A 15215-nucleotide genomic window follows, 5' to 3' on the forward strand; every position below is an offset into this window, starting at 1 on the left:
GAGCCAGGCGACACTAGGGGGTGTCGCATGCTAGATGTGCGGAGACCCACCAGTAAAAATGTCGCCTGGTCTAGGAGGCTGGTGCATTCTGCCTCCAAGGTCTCCAGAATGCTGGTCACGCATAATAATGTGCTCAAGCAACTCTGCCCTCAGGGCTGGATGGGTCGTCTTCAATTGGCAAAGACACCCATGGAACGCGGCTATCCCCCTTTGCCCGGTTTGCCAAATTCGTGGTACCGGGGTCTGGGAAAGGAGCCTTGGAATCCGGTTGGGGGCGTTTTGGTCTCATCCCACGCTATGGGGTCTGATCCCGAAACCACACGACCGAGTAGCGTTTGGTCCAGTGGGAAGTGTTGCCTAATGTTATCCCCACCCGGGGCCTTAAGCATTACATCCTCCGCGGCTGACCAATGCCGCCCATAAACACCGTTTGCGTGCTCTGCGCCCCACTCCGCACTCAGGCGGACAGGGATAGACTTTGGATCCCGACGCCTGTGATCCCATAAGCGTTGAAGCAACTTTAGGTGGTCGCTCTAGGATCAAGGGTGGGGGTATATACATTGTATCACTGGGATCGATGATACTCCGCCTCACCCCAAAAGCGTGGCTCACCGAGTCATATAGATGGAAGACTCTGAGGGACTGCCCGGAGTACCGGCTGTATCCGACGCGAGCGAACTGCATCTCCTTTCACTTTAAATATGTGAGAGGGAGTGTGTTCGACTGTGCGTCTCATGACAAGGTCGGTTCCCTCTGGGGACGCCCGTGGGTCGGAAGAAAGGAGTCAAAACCCACAGCGGGGACCGGACACAAGGAAAAATTCATTACCGTTGTACCATTACCGCGTGACGAACCCTAGCTGGCTGAAAGTAGGGGGGGTCAACGTGTGCCCTGCCCTGAAAGCCCTGCCCCGAGATCGGAGACTTGGCTGCCAGCACCCCGTTGGCATTCAGTGCCCGAGGATCCAGAGAAGGACCGGTGCAATTAGCCTGAGCCTCGGCCACCCCCCAAAAAAATAGTGGGAGAGCTGTGCCTGGGAACGGGGGTTCCCCGGAAGAGACGTGTTTGAATGCAAACATGCTTTCGTGTCTCTTCCTGCTTGCCCACCGAGGGGACACAGTGGAGACAGCTCGCTCGGACTGCGTCTGATCTACCCGGCCCGCCAGGGACGCAATTGCCCCGACAGTCCTTCGACCAAAGCCCTCAACTCAGAGGCAAACCCGGCGCCGTGCGAGGAAGGGTCCACAAAGAGACCCGCAACGGGCCCCATAGGAGGAAAGCCTCCAGGGGCACAGCCTCGCTGCAGCCGGTAAAATCGGGTAAAACACCGCCTGAAAAAACAGACTGTGAGGATGCCCTCCGATCAGCGGGGGAGACCGAGAAAAATATCGGTACCTCCGCCGTCGGGCCTCTTACTCGACGTCCCGGTACATGAAGTACCGGTAGCCGAGCGTGAGGACTTTCCACTCATGCCAAACACGCAACTCACTTTAACCGATCTGTTTACTGGACGCGCGACCTTGCTGTGAGGCGGTCAGTCTCAGCGATTTTGATGGCTCTGAAAGAAAATCTCTGGCCTCAGAACTCCAGTGAAAAAACACGCTTTTACGCAAAAACCCCGAAACCCGCACGTAGCTACGACAAAGTATCTCGGATGCAGGTTCTATGCTGGTAAATTCTGAATATAACCACTGCACGGTCGACTCGAAACACGAGGAGACCGGAAAGAAAACGGCAGCGAGCCCTGGTGCTGTCATTACATCTATACAGTACTCATTCCGCCCAACCTCCCGCTTTTATCGCTTTTTTTCCGACCGCTTATCGCTAAATTTCCGACCGCTCGCTGCTTTCCGACCGGAAACCGACCGCTTTTTTTCCGCTCGCTCGCGTTCGCTTTTGTTCGCTCGCTCGCTCGCTTTTGTTCGCTCGCTCACTCCTGCTATGGCTGGCTTCAGAAACATCCGCTTGCCAGCCGACCGCTGGAGTAACAATGATCGTACATTGTATGTATCAACTTAAGTTTGTATTCGTAATAAATTTAGGTTTTAATGACGATTCAAAACACAACGCCTATTGCTTCTCTGTTTTGGAACAAAGACGCCTTCAAATCACTTGACACATTTTAACGTTTGCTACGCAAGTCGAGCTGTGACCTGTATTTACATATTTACGTCCTTGTGTGTGTAGTTCAAGCAGCTATATAACTGGTCAATCGCGATATGTATTGAGTACTAGTATTTGTGTGTTGTGTGTGTGTTTCTGTGTGTGATTTTGACTAAATTTATTCCGAACGGCGCTCAAAATAATTTGACACTTTGTTATTTTTGAACGCAACTCGCACTATGACCCTTACTCAATTTGCATAAGTAATACGAATGCTGTAGTTCAGAAAATCTATTGGTTAACTTTTGCTCGTGTCTGGGTGCGCAAAACAAAACTGCACATATAATTATCGCATAGCTGAATTTCTACAAATCAATTGGACTTAAACTACTAGTATAATGATTGTGACGATTAATCGCTTGTCTGAGTACATGCGGCGACGAATTATTGGATTGGCAGCAGCCGGACGAAAAATGAAAGAGATATCGGAACAGTTTTTGTTGAGGAAAACAAAACAAACGCAGCCAGTGATACATTTTGAAAACAAAAATACAAAATAATCGCAATCAGAGGCGCCGACCACGCGCGTTGGAAATAAATAAAACGTGTTGTGACAGTCTCACCAAACTCTTTCACTCGCACAATATAATTATGTTATTTCCCAAAGCACTTATATTTAATACATTGACGAAAAACACCGCAAGAAAAATGTAAATCAGGCTTGTAATTACTACTCGAACGCAATGTTGATCACTGTAAAAGTGGATAAATTCGAACCGTCATCAAATTCAAAATTCAAGCGATCTCGTTGAATGTCAAAAATAAACTCGATGTTTAGAAAGACAAAAACAACACCATATTAGAGTGCAAAAAAAGTTAGCAGCAAAGAACGAGAAGTGCATGTGGGAAAGCGATGAGTGAACTCGAGGAAAATTATGCTGATGTGAGAACAAGCCATATACTCGCGGAGTACTCGCTAAAACATCGAGAAAATGTGCCATTTCAAAGGGCACCCTTACAAATAATGTCTGCGATTGTGTGAACATGAAAACGTGCAAACAAGGAACAGAACTCGTGGTCCACAAGGAAACTTAGCGATGACGCAGTTAGATGTATACGGCTGTTGAAAACAGACTCCTTAGATCTCATATAAGCAAGTTCACGTGGATGTATCATTTTCAACTATTACCAACAACGCTATGATAACAAAGACATTGTGAAATTCATTTGTTTTTATGTAGAAAAATACAGTAATTTTACCAAGTAAAATCATATTTATTAAAATTGTTGTTCATACACGAGTTGTCGAACACACTACATAGTTTGTAATTTCATCTAGCTCCTTTCAGTCACGATTCAAAACAAATAAAAGGCACAAATATAGATAATATAGCAAATTATTTTTTTCTGTAATATTCGTGTGTAATCAGTAATTATGAAAAAAAATTATGGGTACATATGAAATAGATTTCGTTATGAATTATTCTTAATATCAATTTCTAAATTATTTTGTCAAAATCAGTTTTTTTTCCAGGTTTTTTCCCCAAAACGAAAGAATTTCGTAATGTCGGGAACGAGAAGTTTTTTTCTTATTATTATTTTTTGGGAACGGAAAGTCTTTATCGTAGAGCTTCGCCTCGGTTGACAATGAGCTCTTCGGGTCGCTAAAACTGTATGTCCACTTCTGTTGGGGTGAACATTTGTATTATTATACTGAATAAATCTTAGAACAGAAATGGTGGCACTCAATTATGGCAATCTTCCAGCTCATCGTTAGAAAGATTTTAGGAGGCAAATTTAATCTTGAAGGATTGCAGGAAATTGACCCTTACCGATTCATATTTATGAATTAATCGGGATTCAGGTATCATAGTGTTTGTAACAGGAAGAAAAAAAACGCTTTCGCGTGGGATTTTTCATGCAAACATTGTGAATGGTTCCCCGACACTGATTCCTTTTTAACTTTAAATTTTTCTAAGACGCGGCAAACCCTGCTCATGACCGGAGACGTCGTCGAGATGCAGATGCGATTCCTCTTAGCAACGCGTTCTATTTATTTTCAAAGCCTGTGGTCGGCGCCTTTGATTGCGTTTATTTTGTTCTTTTATTCAGTGAACGTAATCTATCACTGGCAGCGTTTGTTTTTTCGCGTCTCACAACTTAATGTCCAAGCTGACTTTGTTTTGGCTGTAAGTGAACTACGTACAGCTCATGAAAGTATTTCGCCCAGAGTTCGCAAAAAAACGGAATACCCTGCAAAATTTGAATCCTTTATTTTATAACGAGACATTGGGCGCAAACATAAAAACCATAATTGTAATTCAACAGATTTATGTAACGTGTTAGTCCGCTTGCCAGCCGCCTAGTTAGAAAACGCGATCTCCAGTGAAGTCGGTGTCGACAACTTCGGACAAGTAAGATGGGCGCTGGCCGACATTACATTTGCAAGTATTGTATTTGTTTGACAAATTGTACACTACGGTCATTCTATAACAATCGATCAGTCGTTTTTTTCACAGTCTTACTATTCCTGCAGATATTCTTCAATTGTTATAGGTGCCACGGATTTTAACATAACTACAACTTGACCCGTGTTAAACCCAAACCATGCGTGCATGACAACCGTCACCCTACACACGGTTTAACTCAACGAATACCGTTCTCTACAGTAGACATTTTTCGCTCTCCACCAAAAATAGAATGGTTTTATTTCATATTAGTTGTGTCTGTGTCAGTGTCGTATTTGATTTCACATGTTTGGTTCGATCTTGTTTATGGTGTACATTATTATCACCAATTTTATATGGCCGTGTGATCCACCGTATTTTTTTCAACGGTCGTTCTATAAATTTCTAATTGTATTTATTCTTATTTTAACATCATAAAAACAAAAATGATACACTTGTACATGAAACAGTAGGTAATGAACTGTAAATGCGGGCGGTTGTGCTGTCAGGCGAGCGAGCGAGCGAGCGAGCGAGCGAGCGATTGCGCGAGCGGATACTTCCAGATTTGCGCGGTCGAAAAAAAAGCGGAAATTGCGCGGTCGGATTGAACAAAGCGAGCGAAAAAAAAGCGATCGAAATCCGGAAGCGGGCGGGAGGTTCGGCGAAATGAGTACTGTATATTGCTAAATACATTGAAAATAAAAGACGACATGCATGAGGGAAACGAATTACAGTTGTAAAAGGTGCCGCCATGAAAACCAACTGGTTACGTAGTGGTGCCGGATTTTGATTTTTTGCTGTGAAAAATACTACACACAAAGGGGAAAACGACACAAGGGTAAAAATGACAAGGAAAACTTATCCTACCAGCTACAATGTCGGATGCCAAGCAGCGGCGGCAACAACCCAAGCCATAAATCCGAATAGGAAAAAAAGGCAGGCGATCCAGCAGAGCTCGCTAGATTTCATCTCCACTCGAGGCGGAGAGAAATTAAGAGTGATGGACGGCTACCTGTGGCGCTGCCAGGTGGCCTCGGTCACATGGGTTCGTGACGTAAGGGGTAAAAGAATCTTGAGGTCATGGGGCTTCCCCTGACCTGGATTCTATCTCTCCATCACCGGCAGAATCGCCGATTAATGCCTACAGTTCAAAATAGTCATTTTGACTGACCGGAGTCTATGGTGGGTAATTGAACATAGTGAATAGCGTGTTCGACTGTGCATCTCTAACAGGATCGGTTCCCTCTGGGGACGCCCGTGGGTTGGTAAGAAGGGAGTCAAAAACCCACAGCAGAGGACGGACACAAGGGTAAATTCATTACCGTTGTACCATTACCACGCGACAAACCCTGGCTGGCTGAAAGTAGGGGGGGTCAACGTGTGCCCTAGCCCTGAAAGCCCTGCCCCGAGATCGGAGGCTTGGCTGCCAGCACCCTGTTGGCATTCAGCCTGCAATTAGCCTGAGCATCAGCCTGACCCAAATTAGTGGGAGACCCGCGACTGGGAACAGGGGTTCCCCGGAAGAGACGTTTTTGAATGCAAACATGCTTTCGTGTTTCTTCGTGTTTGCCTACCGGGGGGGCGCAGTGGAGACAGCTTGCTCCGACTGCATCTGATCTACCTGGCCTGATCTACCCGGTGCTGTGTGAGGAGAGATCCACAAAGGGACCCATAGGAGGAAAAAGCCTCCAGGGGCGCAGCCTCGCTGTAGCCGGTAAAATCGGGTAAACCACCGTCTGAAAACACAGACTGTGAGGATGCCTCCGATCAGCGGGGGGAGACCGAAAAAATATCGGTACCTCCTACTCGACGTCCCGGTATGCGAAGCACTGGTAGCCAAGTGTGAGGACTTTCCACTCATGCCAAACCTGCAACTCACTTTTAACCGATTTTTACTGGACGCGCGACCTTGCTGTGAAAATACAAGCGACGCGGTCAGTCACATCGATTTTGATGGCTCTGATAAAATATCTCAGGCCTCAGAACTCCAGTGAAAAACGCATGCCTTCAAGGCAAAGACCCCGAACCTCGCACGCAGCCACGGCAAAAAAGCATATCGGATGCAGGTTCTATGCTGGTAAATTCTGAATATAACCACTGCACATTCGACTCGAAAACGAGTAGACCAAAAAACAGTGGCGATTCATGGAGCTGTCATTACATCTATTCATTTCTAAATATGTAGATCAAGCAAAAATGAAGACGACACACATGAGGGAAGCGAATTACAGTAGTAAAAGGTGCCGCCACGAAACCAACAAGTGGTTACGTAGTGGCGCCGGGTTGTTAATTTCTTTGTTGTGAAAAAATATTACACACAAAGAGGAAAATGACACGAGGGTAAAGAAGACAAGAAAAGCTTATCCTACCAGTTAGAATGTCGAATGCCGCCCAGCGGCAACAACCCAAGCTAGAAACCCCGACAGGAAAAAAAGCAAGCGATCCAGGCAGAGCTCGCTAGATTTCATCTCCATTCGAGGTGAAGAAAAATCAGAGTGATTGTACAGCCGTTAGTGGCGCTGCCACATGGCCTTGGTCACATGGTTCGTGACGTAAAGGAAGTGAAACTTGGGGGGCTTTCCCTGACCTAGATTCTATCTCTCTGTCACCGGCAGAATCGCTGATTAATGCCTACAGTTCAAAATAGTCATTTTGACTGACTGGAGTCTATGGTGGGTAATTGAACGTAGTGAATTTTTGGTTTTTACTCAATTTTTATCCTAATCCTAAGTGCAGACTATAAATGGGACTAATTTATGAATTTTTGATGATAAGAGAGAAATATTGGTGAAAAGGTTAAACATATCAAATTACTAGATACATTTTTTTCTTATGGTAACCAAGGTTTTAAAAATCTTGATATTTAATTTATATGTATACATATACAAATGAATCAAAGATTATCATAATAAATTCTCACCATTCTAGCTTCCTTTTCAGCTTGCGTATAAAAGTTTGTTTCTACCAGACCAAATGCATACATGCCTTTTAGGTAACTGAATCAGAGTAACAGAAACATAAAATTAAAATGTGTAAAAAGAATCTTAAGTGTAATGTACATGTACAAGCTCTTGAACATGCTCGTAGGGTATTGAAGTGGAATTTGCATGATTTCACTATAGTACGCAATGCACTTATTGCAATATAATTAACACACATGTTACTAAAGTCTGTCATACTAACATACTAAGGGACGACGTCAAAAGATCGATGTCGAATAAAAAACTTTAGTTTGAGGGTGGCGGGTGACCTCAAAAAGTTTCTATCCTATGAAAACGATTTTATTTTTCAATGAAGTCAAAAAAATCCTCGAGTATTTGTAGTTCGTTTTTTTTCTATCTAATCATGGACAGAAATAACAGAAAATGAAAAAAAACACATCCAAGATGAGAAAATGGTTTGGCCCGAGTGTAAATATGTGCGTCAAATGTCAAATGAGGTAAATTTCAGGGCATAGACCTAGAACCAACTGCTATGCCATATTACTGTCCGATTATCAATTTGTATTTAATGGTGAATGTAGTCTGATGCCATGATCAATATTTATCAATTAAGTTTCAGTGGGGGGTAGGGGGGTTTGGAAAAAAACTAAAGGAATTAAGTTTTTTATTCTACATTGAACTTTTGATGTTGTTCCTAATCATGTACACTAGAAATGTCAGTCTTGTACACTTGACATACTTGTCTAGCAGCCTGACATACTTGTCTAGCAGCCTGACATACTTGTCTAGCAGCCTGACATACTTGTCTAGCAGTCTGACATACTTGTCTAGCAGCCTGACATACTTGTCTAGCAGCCTGACATACTTGTCTAGCAGTCTGACATACTTGTCTAGCAGCCTGACATACTTGTCTAGCAGTCTGACATACTTGTCTAGCAGCCTGACATACTTGTCTAGCAGCCTGACATACTTGTCTAGCAGCCTGACATACTTGTCTAGCAGCCTGACATACTTGTCTAGCAGCCTGACATACTTGTCTAGCAGCCTGACATACTTGTCTAGCAGCCTGACATACTTGTCTAGCAGTCTGACATACTTGTCTAGCAGCCTGTCATACTTGTCTAGCAGTCTGACATACTTGTCTAGCAGCCTGACATACTTGTCTAGCAGCCTGACATACTTGTCTAGCAGTCTGACATACTTGTCTAGCAGTCTGACATACTTGTCTAGCAGCCTGACATACTTGTCTAGCAGCCTGACATACTTGTCTAGCAGCCTGACATACTTGTCTAGCAGCCTGACATACTTGTCTAGCAGTCTGACATACTTGTCTAGCAGCCTGACATACTTGTCTAGCAGCCTGACATACTTGTCTAGCAGTCTGACATACTTGTCTAGCAGTCTGACATACTTGTCTAGCAGTCTGACATACTTGTCTAGCAGCCTGACATACTTGTCTAGCAGCCTGACATACTTGTCTAGCAGCCTGACATACTTGTCCAGCAGCCTGACATACTTGTCCAGCAGCCTGACATACTTGTCTAGCAGCCTGACATACTTGTCCAGCAGCCTGACATACTTGTCCAGCAGCCTGACATACTTGTCTAGCAGCCTGACATACTTGTCCAGCAGTCTGACATACTTGTCCAGCAGCCTGACATACTTGTCTCGCAGTCTGACATACTTGTCTAGCAGTCTGACATACTTGTCTAGCAGCCTGACATACTTGTCTAGCAGCCTGACATACTTGTCTAGCAGCCTGACATACTTGTCTAGCAGCCTGACATACTTGTCTAGCAGCCTGACATACTTGTCTAGCAGTCTGACATACTTGTCTAGCAGCCTGACATACTTGTCTAGCAGCCTGACATACTTGTCTAGCAGCCTGACATACTTGTCTAGCAGCCTGACATACTTGTCTAGCAGTCTGACATACTTGTCTAGCAGCCTGACATACTTGTCTAGCAGTCTGACATACTTGTCTAGCAGCCTGACATACTTGTCTAGCAGTCTGACATACTTGTCTAGCAGCCTGACATACTTGTCTAGCAGCCTGACATACTTGTCTAGCAGCCTGACATACTTGTCTAGCAGTCTGACATACTTGTCTAGCAGCCTGACATACTTGTCTAGCAGCCTGACATACTTGTCTGATTCACTGACATAATAGTCCAGCTAAATGAATTACTGGTTTATTTTTCCCAAGTACTCTCAGACTGGTACGTTATTTAAAACTACTCTGATACTTTGGATCAACATTAGATCAACTCACAAAATAACAAACACATCAAAAAACTCACCCATATAGTGGAGTGTCACTCTTCCAGTAAGGTAAAACTCTAGCAAGAGAGTCCCTCATCTGGGCTGAATAACCCATATAAAAATAAGAATCATGCGCAAACTTTAATGCTAACATATCAGTTGGGTGCTTCAATAATATCTCTTCCCATTTGATTTGAGCTTTGTCAATTTCGCTGAAAATAAGAATACAATAATTATGTATTTTGAAAAACAAAACAAAAAAGCTTATCTTAACTGCCCAGTTTTTTGCATGCCAAACTTTAGCCACCTCTGCATAATTGTCTACATGCAAAATGTTAACAGAACAGTACATGGTTATTTGGTGTTTGAATTTGAGTAAACAAATAACGTACAAACGTACATGTATATTACATGCATAGAACATGGCCCTATGGTCCCATATTAAACATGCTGCATCAACATCCTTTAAATTGATCAAGAAAAAACAATACTCAACCTTGTACCAGTACTTTTCTGACTTTTACTGAGAAATTAAAATGACTATACTAATTGCATGGAATAATACAAGGTTATTATATCAAATTTCAGTGTAAAGATACGTAATGGTGCCAAATTCTGAATCGTATGATGTTTGAGGACATATATTTTGGTATTTTGTTAATAGAACTTTATTATTATACATGTATATGTACATCATTTTTAACTGATGCTGAAAAGAAATTAAAGTGCAGCTAAACTTTTGTTTTTCAAGTTTGCCACCAGACGTTATCAGGGACATATTCAAAATATGTATAATAGAATGTGCCACACTCGTACATTCCACTGACGCGAACTTTGAGTATTCGTTTTATACTCGATCTGATCCTGGGAAAGTCTTTCTTTTATTCAAGCTAGAAAGACTGTGTGGTACATGTATTAGTACAGTCATCTTAACAAATATCTTCAGAAAGTATTATTGTATGTCAGCTCAGCAGCTGCATTGACAGAACTTTTTGAAAAGAATTAACTGCCAAAATTGAAGTTTGAATCATCTATATTCTATTTTGAATACAAAAAATATATTTTCAGATTAAATTTAGCCTGAAATGATTTTATTATCGGTATATTTATGTAGAACTACTGATCAGATCAAAAGATCAACAAGAACCCAATAATATCGTAAATACATAATTATTGGATTCTGTATCCTAATTAGCATAGTTATTGTACGCTGATACTTGAAATTATTGTATTTTGAAACTGCACAGATTATAGTTGATGTATTACCACATAACCATGGTGTAAGAAATTTACAGTCGTTCAGGGTAAAATACAAATGTATCACTAACTGATGTAATTAGTACAGTAATTAACGTCACAATATTAATTTAAGTGTCATAATTGTCAAACAGTACGTAAAGAAAAACAAATTATGTGGTGTTATTATTTTTATCGCCTCAATAAAATTACAGACTGGATACCAATAATATGAGGTTATTATAAGGATACCTCAAGGTATGCATGAAGACAGTACAGTGGGAGTATTGATTGACACGCAGTGGAGGTCGATGCAATGGTGTACTGTCTTTGTGCATATTTTGAGGTATTCTCAAAATAACCTTATTATTATACATCTTTTCCTTCCAAGGATACATCATGGGAATGGCGAAATCCAAAAAGTTTAGAACAGTATCAGTGAACTTCTTTGTGTGGAGTCTGGTCAAACCCTGGTGGCAGCCATGTTTGTTTTTAATATACGTGTGTAATCATTCCATATTTGGAACTTGCATTTCCTAATATGGTAGGATGAAAATACCCCGTAAAATACTGCAAAATTACAGCATGCTGTAACTTATGGCATTACAGTGACAGATAATATATATTAATAATAGTTATAACAATAACTTTCTTACCCATATGCCCAAGCAGTAATGCCTTCAACATGTAATTTTTCTCTTGGTGTAACACTTGGAGTTTCGGCCAACTTTACAATGTTGTCCATGTTAGCTTTGAACTCGGGGTCTCGGTAAATAGATCTTCCAGTACCCATGACATCCAAACCATGCACCAAAACGTTACCCAGAACTGATCAATACAAAATATAAAATACCTTGAAATAATTATAATGGTAAATTAATATTATTCTGTCAATTTTACAATATGACACATTTTCAGTATAGACACACCTCTGTCATTTAAGTAATAAGGCCAATACCAGTAACCATAGAATAGTCCTAGGTTTTAAATAAATCAGAGGAACTAATATCATAATTCTGTTCATTTTAAGACATTCTTACAATTTTTTTGAATATTGCATTCAACAGTAGAGAGTGAAATTATTATCATTGTTACACAAGTCTACTCAGATTTAAAAAAAAAGGTTTCTGGTCAAATTGTTATTCAAAAATTATGTGGTAAGATAAAATATTTGATGGCGCACAAATTTTGCAGGTTTAAGAAAATCATCAACAGAGGGCGCTATTTTTGGGGGGGTTCTTAAACCTCAATAGTGGAGTTGTGAAGTGAAAGCAAATTACGCTCTAGTGATGAATGGTAAATGTAGTTGCCATGACAATCTGTAGAAGCAGCAGACACAATGTTACTTGCCGCAATTTGGGTCTGCATCCAGTAATTTTGTACAACATGCTTCCATACCACCAACAGAGTTTTCGTCGTACCAACCAATGTACTGAAATGATGTCATGAACAGAATTGAAACTGAAATATTGACATATTTCAAATAGATTTATCAAAATACAATTCAACCATCATGTAATGTCAATATGCACATCGTAATGTATAATCACTACGGAGGAAACGATCAGACAGTCCACAATCCAATGAGCTCTCCCAGTGGCAAGCATGAACGCTAATTTCAATCATAGACCTTAGAAAGAGATTCTAAGGTCTATGTTTCAATTACATGTAAGCCACAATGAGCACTAAATATTGATATTAACTCGAAAGTCTAATTGTTGTGTTTCAATCATCCCTGAAATTACCCCATCCCATACCTCCACCATACCTCCTTCATTCATCATTCCAATCTGTACTGGCATCATCCCTGAAATGACCCCATCCCATACCTCCACCATACCTCCTTCATTCATCATTCCAATCTGTACTGGCATCATCCCTGAAATGACCCCATCCCATACCTCCACCATACCTCCTTCATTCATCATTCCAATCTGTACTGGCATCATCCCTGAAATTACCCCATCCCATACCTCCACCATACCTCCTTCATTCATCATTCCAATCTGTACTGGCATACCTGTGACAGTAAAGCATCATATAGCTTGGCAGCTTCATTACTGGTAGTTGACATAGATAAACCTTGTTTATCCCATTCCTGAAAAAAAAAAAAAAAAATATTTAGTAATTTAATAGTATTATTAATCTCCCGCCATGTTGAAGGCACAAATCATATATTTAATCTATGAGAGACCCATTTCCTTTTGAGGCACATACAAGGCAAGATTGTTTGATACATGCAGCTGGTTTGTCAATATTCACTAAACTCTTAGATAAGACAGTTTAGAGGTGAACCACAGTCCCTCTATCATATATGATGGAGGGACTGTGGGTGAACCATAGAACTACTCATATCATGTTCATCAACAAAAAATTTTGAATAAATTTTGACACCTGGATATATATTGTATGCTGTGAAAAAATAAACATGACTAATATGGTAATAGAATAGAATAGAATAGAATAGAATAGAATAGAATAGAATAGAATAGAATAGAATCATAACTGCATGCCTTTCTTGTAGTGCATTCTCTTCTGCTTTATCATGTTTACCTCTGACACATCGAATGATTCGCAAAACACATCAACACTGCATGACTAAAAAAACACTTTCTGTGTATATGATGACCATATTCCCAGGGGATGGACATCCAGGAATTTTCACTGCCTGGCAACAATCATGATGAAACAAAGGCCAAAAACACTTATAAAAATATACTTCTGTGGAGTTGTTGTAACTCTCATAAACAGTGAATCAAGATTATCTCTACATGTGCAACATATATAAATTTGGTTGTTCAGAATAACTTTAAAATTGCATTTGGAACTTGAGCTGTTTTCACCGACACTACCGATATAACCTGGCGTTTCACAGCAGCTCGCCCATAGAGTATGTAGTACACTGCCACGCCCACAAGAGTAGGGTCTATCAATGCTAAATGCAATTGTTTTGAACTAATAGTATTTTATTTATGTTGGTTATTAATCTTATTTTTACCATTTATTGAAACATTTAGATGTCAGATTCAATCATTGTGCCACACACCATTGTCTGTTGTTGAACATAGTTTGTGCAGGGCTAGTTTTTGCTACTTGCTGTTAAGGGATATTTTTTTCCTATACCGTTTAGGATTGCCTAAGATAAGATAAGGTAATTCTTTATTACTACCATAAAGAAACAATATAATTCTAGTTTGTTTAAAAAGTGTAATAAAGGTATAAATTATAATTATAAAGGTTTGTTAAACTAAAAGTTTAATAATAAAAAAATCAGGAATTGTTTTCTAATTGTTATTGCTGTTTTAATATAGTTTAATAGTTAGTTTCATTAGTAATAGTTTTTTGTTTTTGTTGACTATATGAATAAACTTCTGAATTTTAATGTGGTGTTTGAACTGATCATTTGATTTTGAGAAAAATTAATTTAATACAATGTCTTTCTTTGTTCAGTGATTAGTTTGCTTGAAGTGATAAAATGTATCTCATCTTCAATTTCATTGCATTTTGTATATTTTCACTGGTCTAATTGAATTGTTGGTCTCTGATAGCGTCCAGTTTCAATATTCAGCCTGTGAAAGCACAAATGCTCATGAGTAGATGCTTGTTTGTAAACAATGACACGCTATGGCCATCTGACGCATGCGCAGATGACGTCTTACCTCCTGCTTTAATCTGAGTTTAAATAGTAGTCTAATACCTGTTTGTTATTTTAATATAAGTACATATGGTCAAGTTTTGAATCTTAGTGTTGATTTTCAATGTTTCATTTCTGAATGTGGAACTTGAATGCTTTCTGAAAATGTTTGTTAATATTTTCCAGGTTATATGTAATGTTATATATTAATTTCATTTTGTTGAGTTCAGACATCTTGATCAGGTGTACTTTTTTGTTAGTCCTGACTGAACCTTAATATTTAGTTGGCTGGGATGTTTCAAAATATTCAAATTGAGATATATTTATTCTACTTGAAATGCAGTATATATTGTCTCTCAATTGGGATAAATATGCATATCCAAATTATGGATGTATACCTCTTCTGATGTTAATTATGGGAAACCATACACTAGCACCAGCCTTAGCTGTCTTCTTAAAAAACAGCTATGAAACAAAGCATCTACAACTATCAGTGTATTAGGTTGAAATTAGAGAATGTTTTTTATTCTGTATTCTGTATTAGCTGCAAATTGTCTTTATTTTTCATTTTGGTTTACTTGAGTTGTTTTA

General features: G+C 40.2%; 1 protein-coding gene across 1 annotated transcript in view; it reads right to left on the reverse strand.

The window, feature by feature from the left end:
• LOC102807662 (tetratricopeptide repeat protein 38-like) overlaps positions 1-15215 on the reverse strand; it is a 44744-nt gene that overhangs the window by 28643 nt on the left and 886 nt on the right. The window contains exons 2-6 of the mRNA XM_085507840.1: positions 13011-13088; positions 12341-12422; positions 11647-11818; positions 9793-9966; positions 7471-7546 (exon numbers count right to left, since the gene is read on the reverse strand). Of these exons, the coding sequence (XP_085363966.1) occupies positions 7471-7546; positions 9793-9966; positions 11647-11818; positions 12341-12422; positions 13011-13088 (582 nt within the window). The remainder of the gene's footprint in view (positions 1-7470; positions 7547-9792; positions 9967-11646; positions 11819-12340; positions 12423-13010; positions 13089-15215) is intronic.

Source organism: Saccoglossus kowalevskii, chromosome 14 (assembly GCF_978046115.1).
Source record: "Saccoglossus kowalevskii chromosome 14, keSacKowa6.1, whole genome shotgun sequence".
NCBI lineage: Eukaryota > Metazoa > Hemichordata > Enteropneusta > Harrimaniidae > Saccoglossus > Saccoglossus kowalevskii.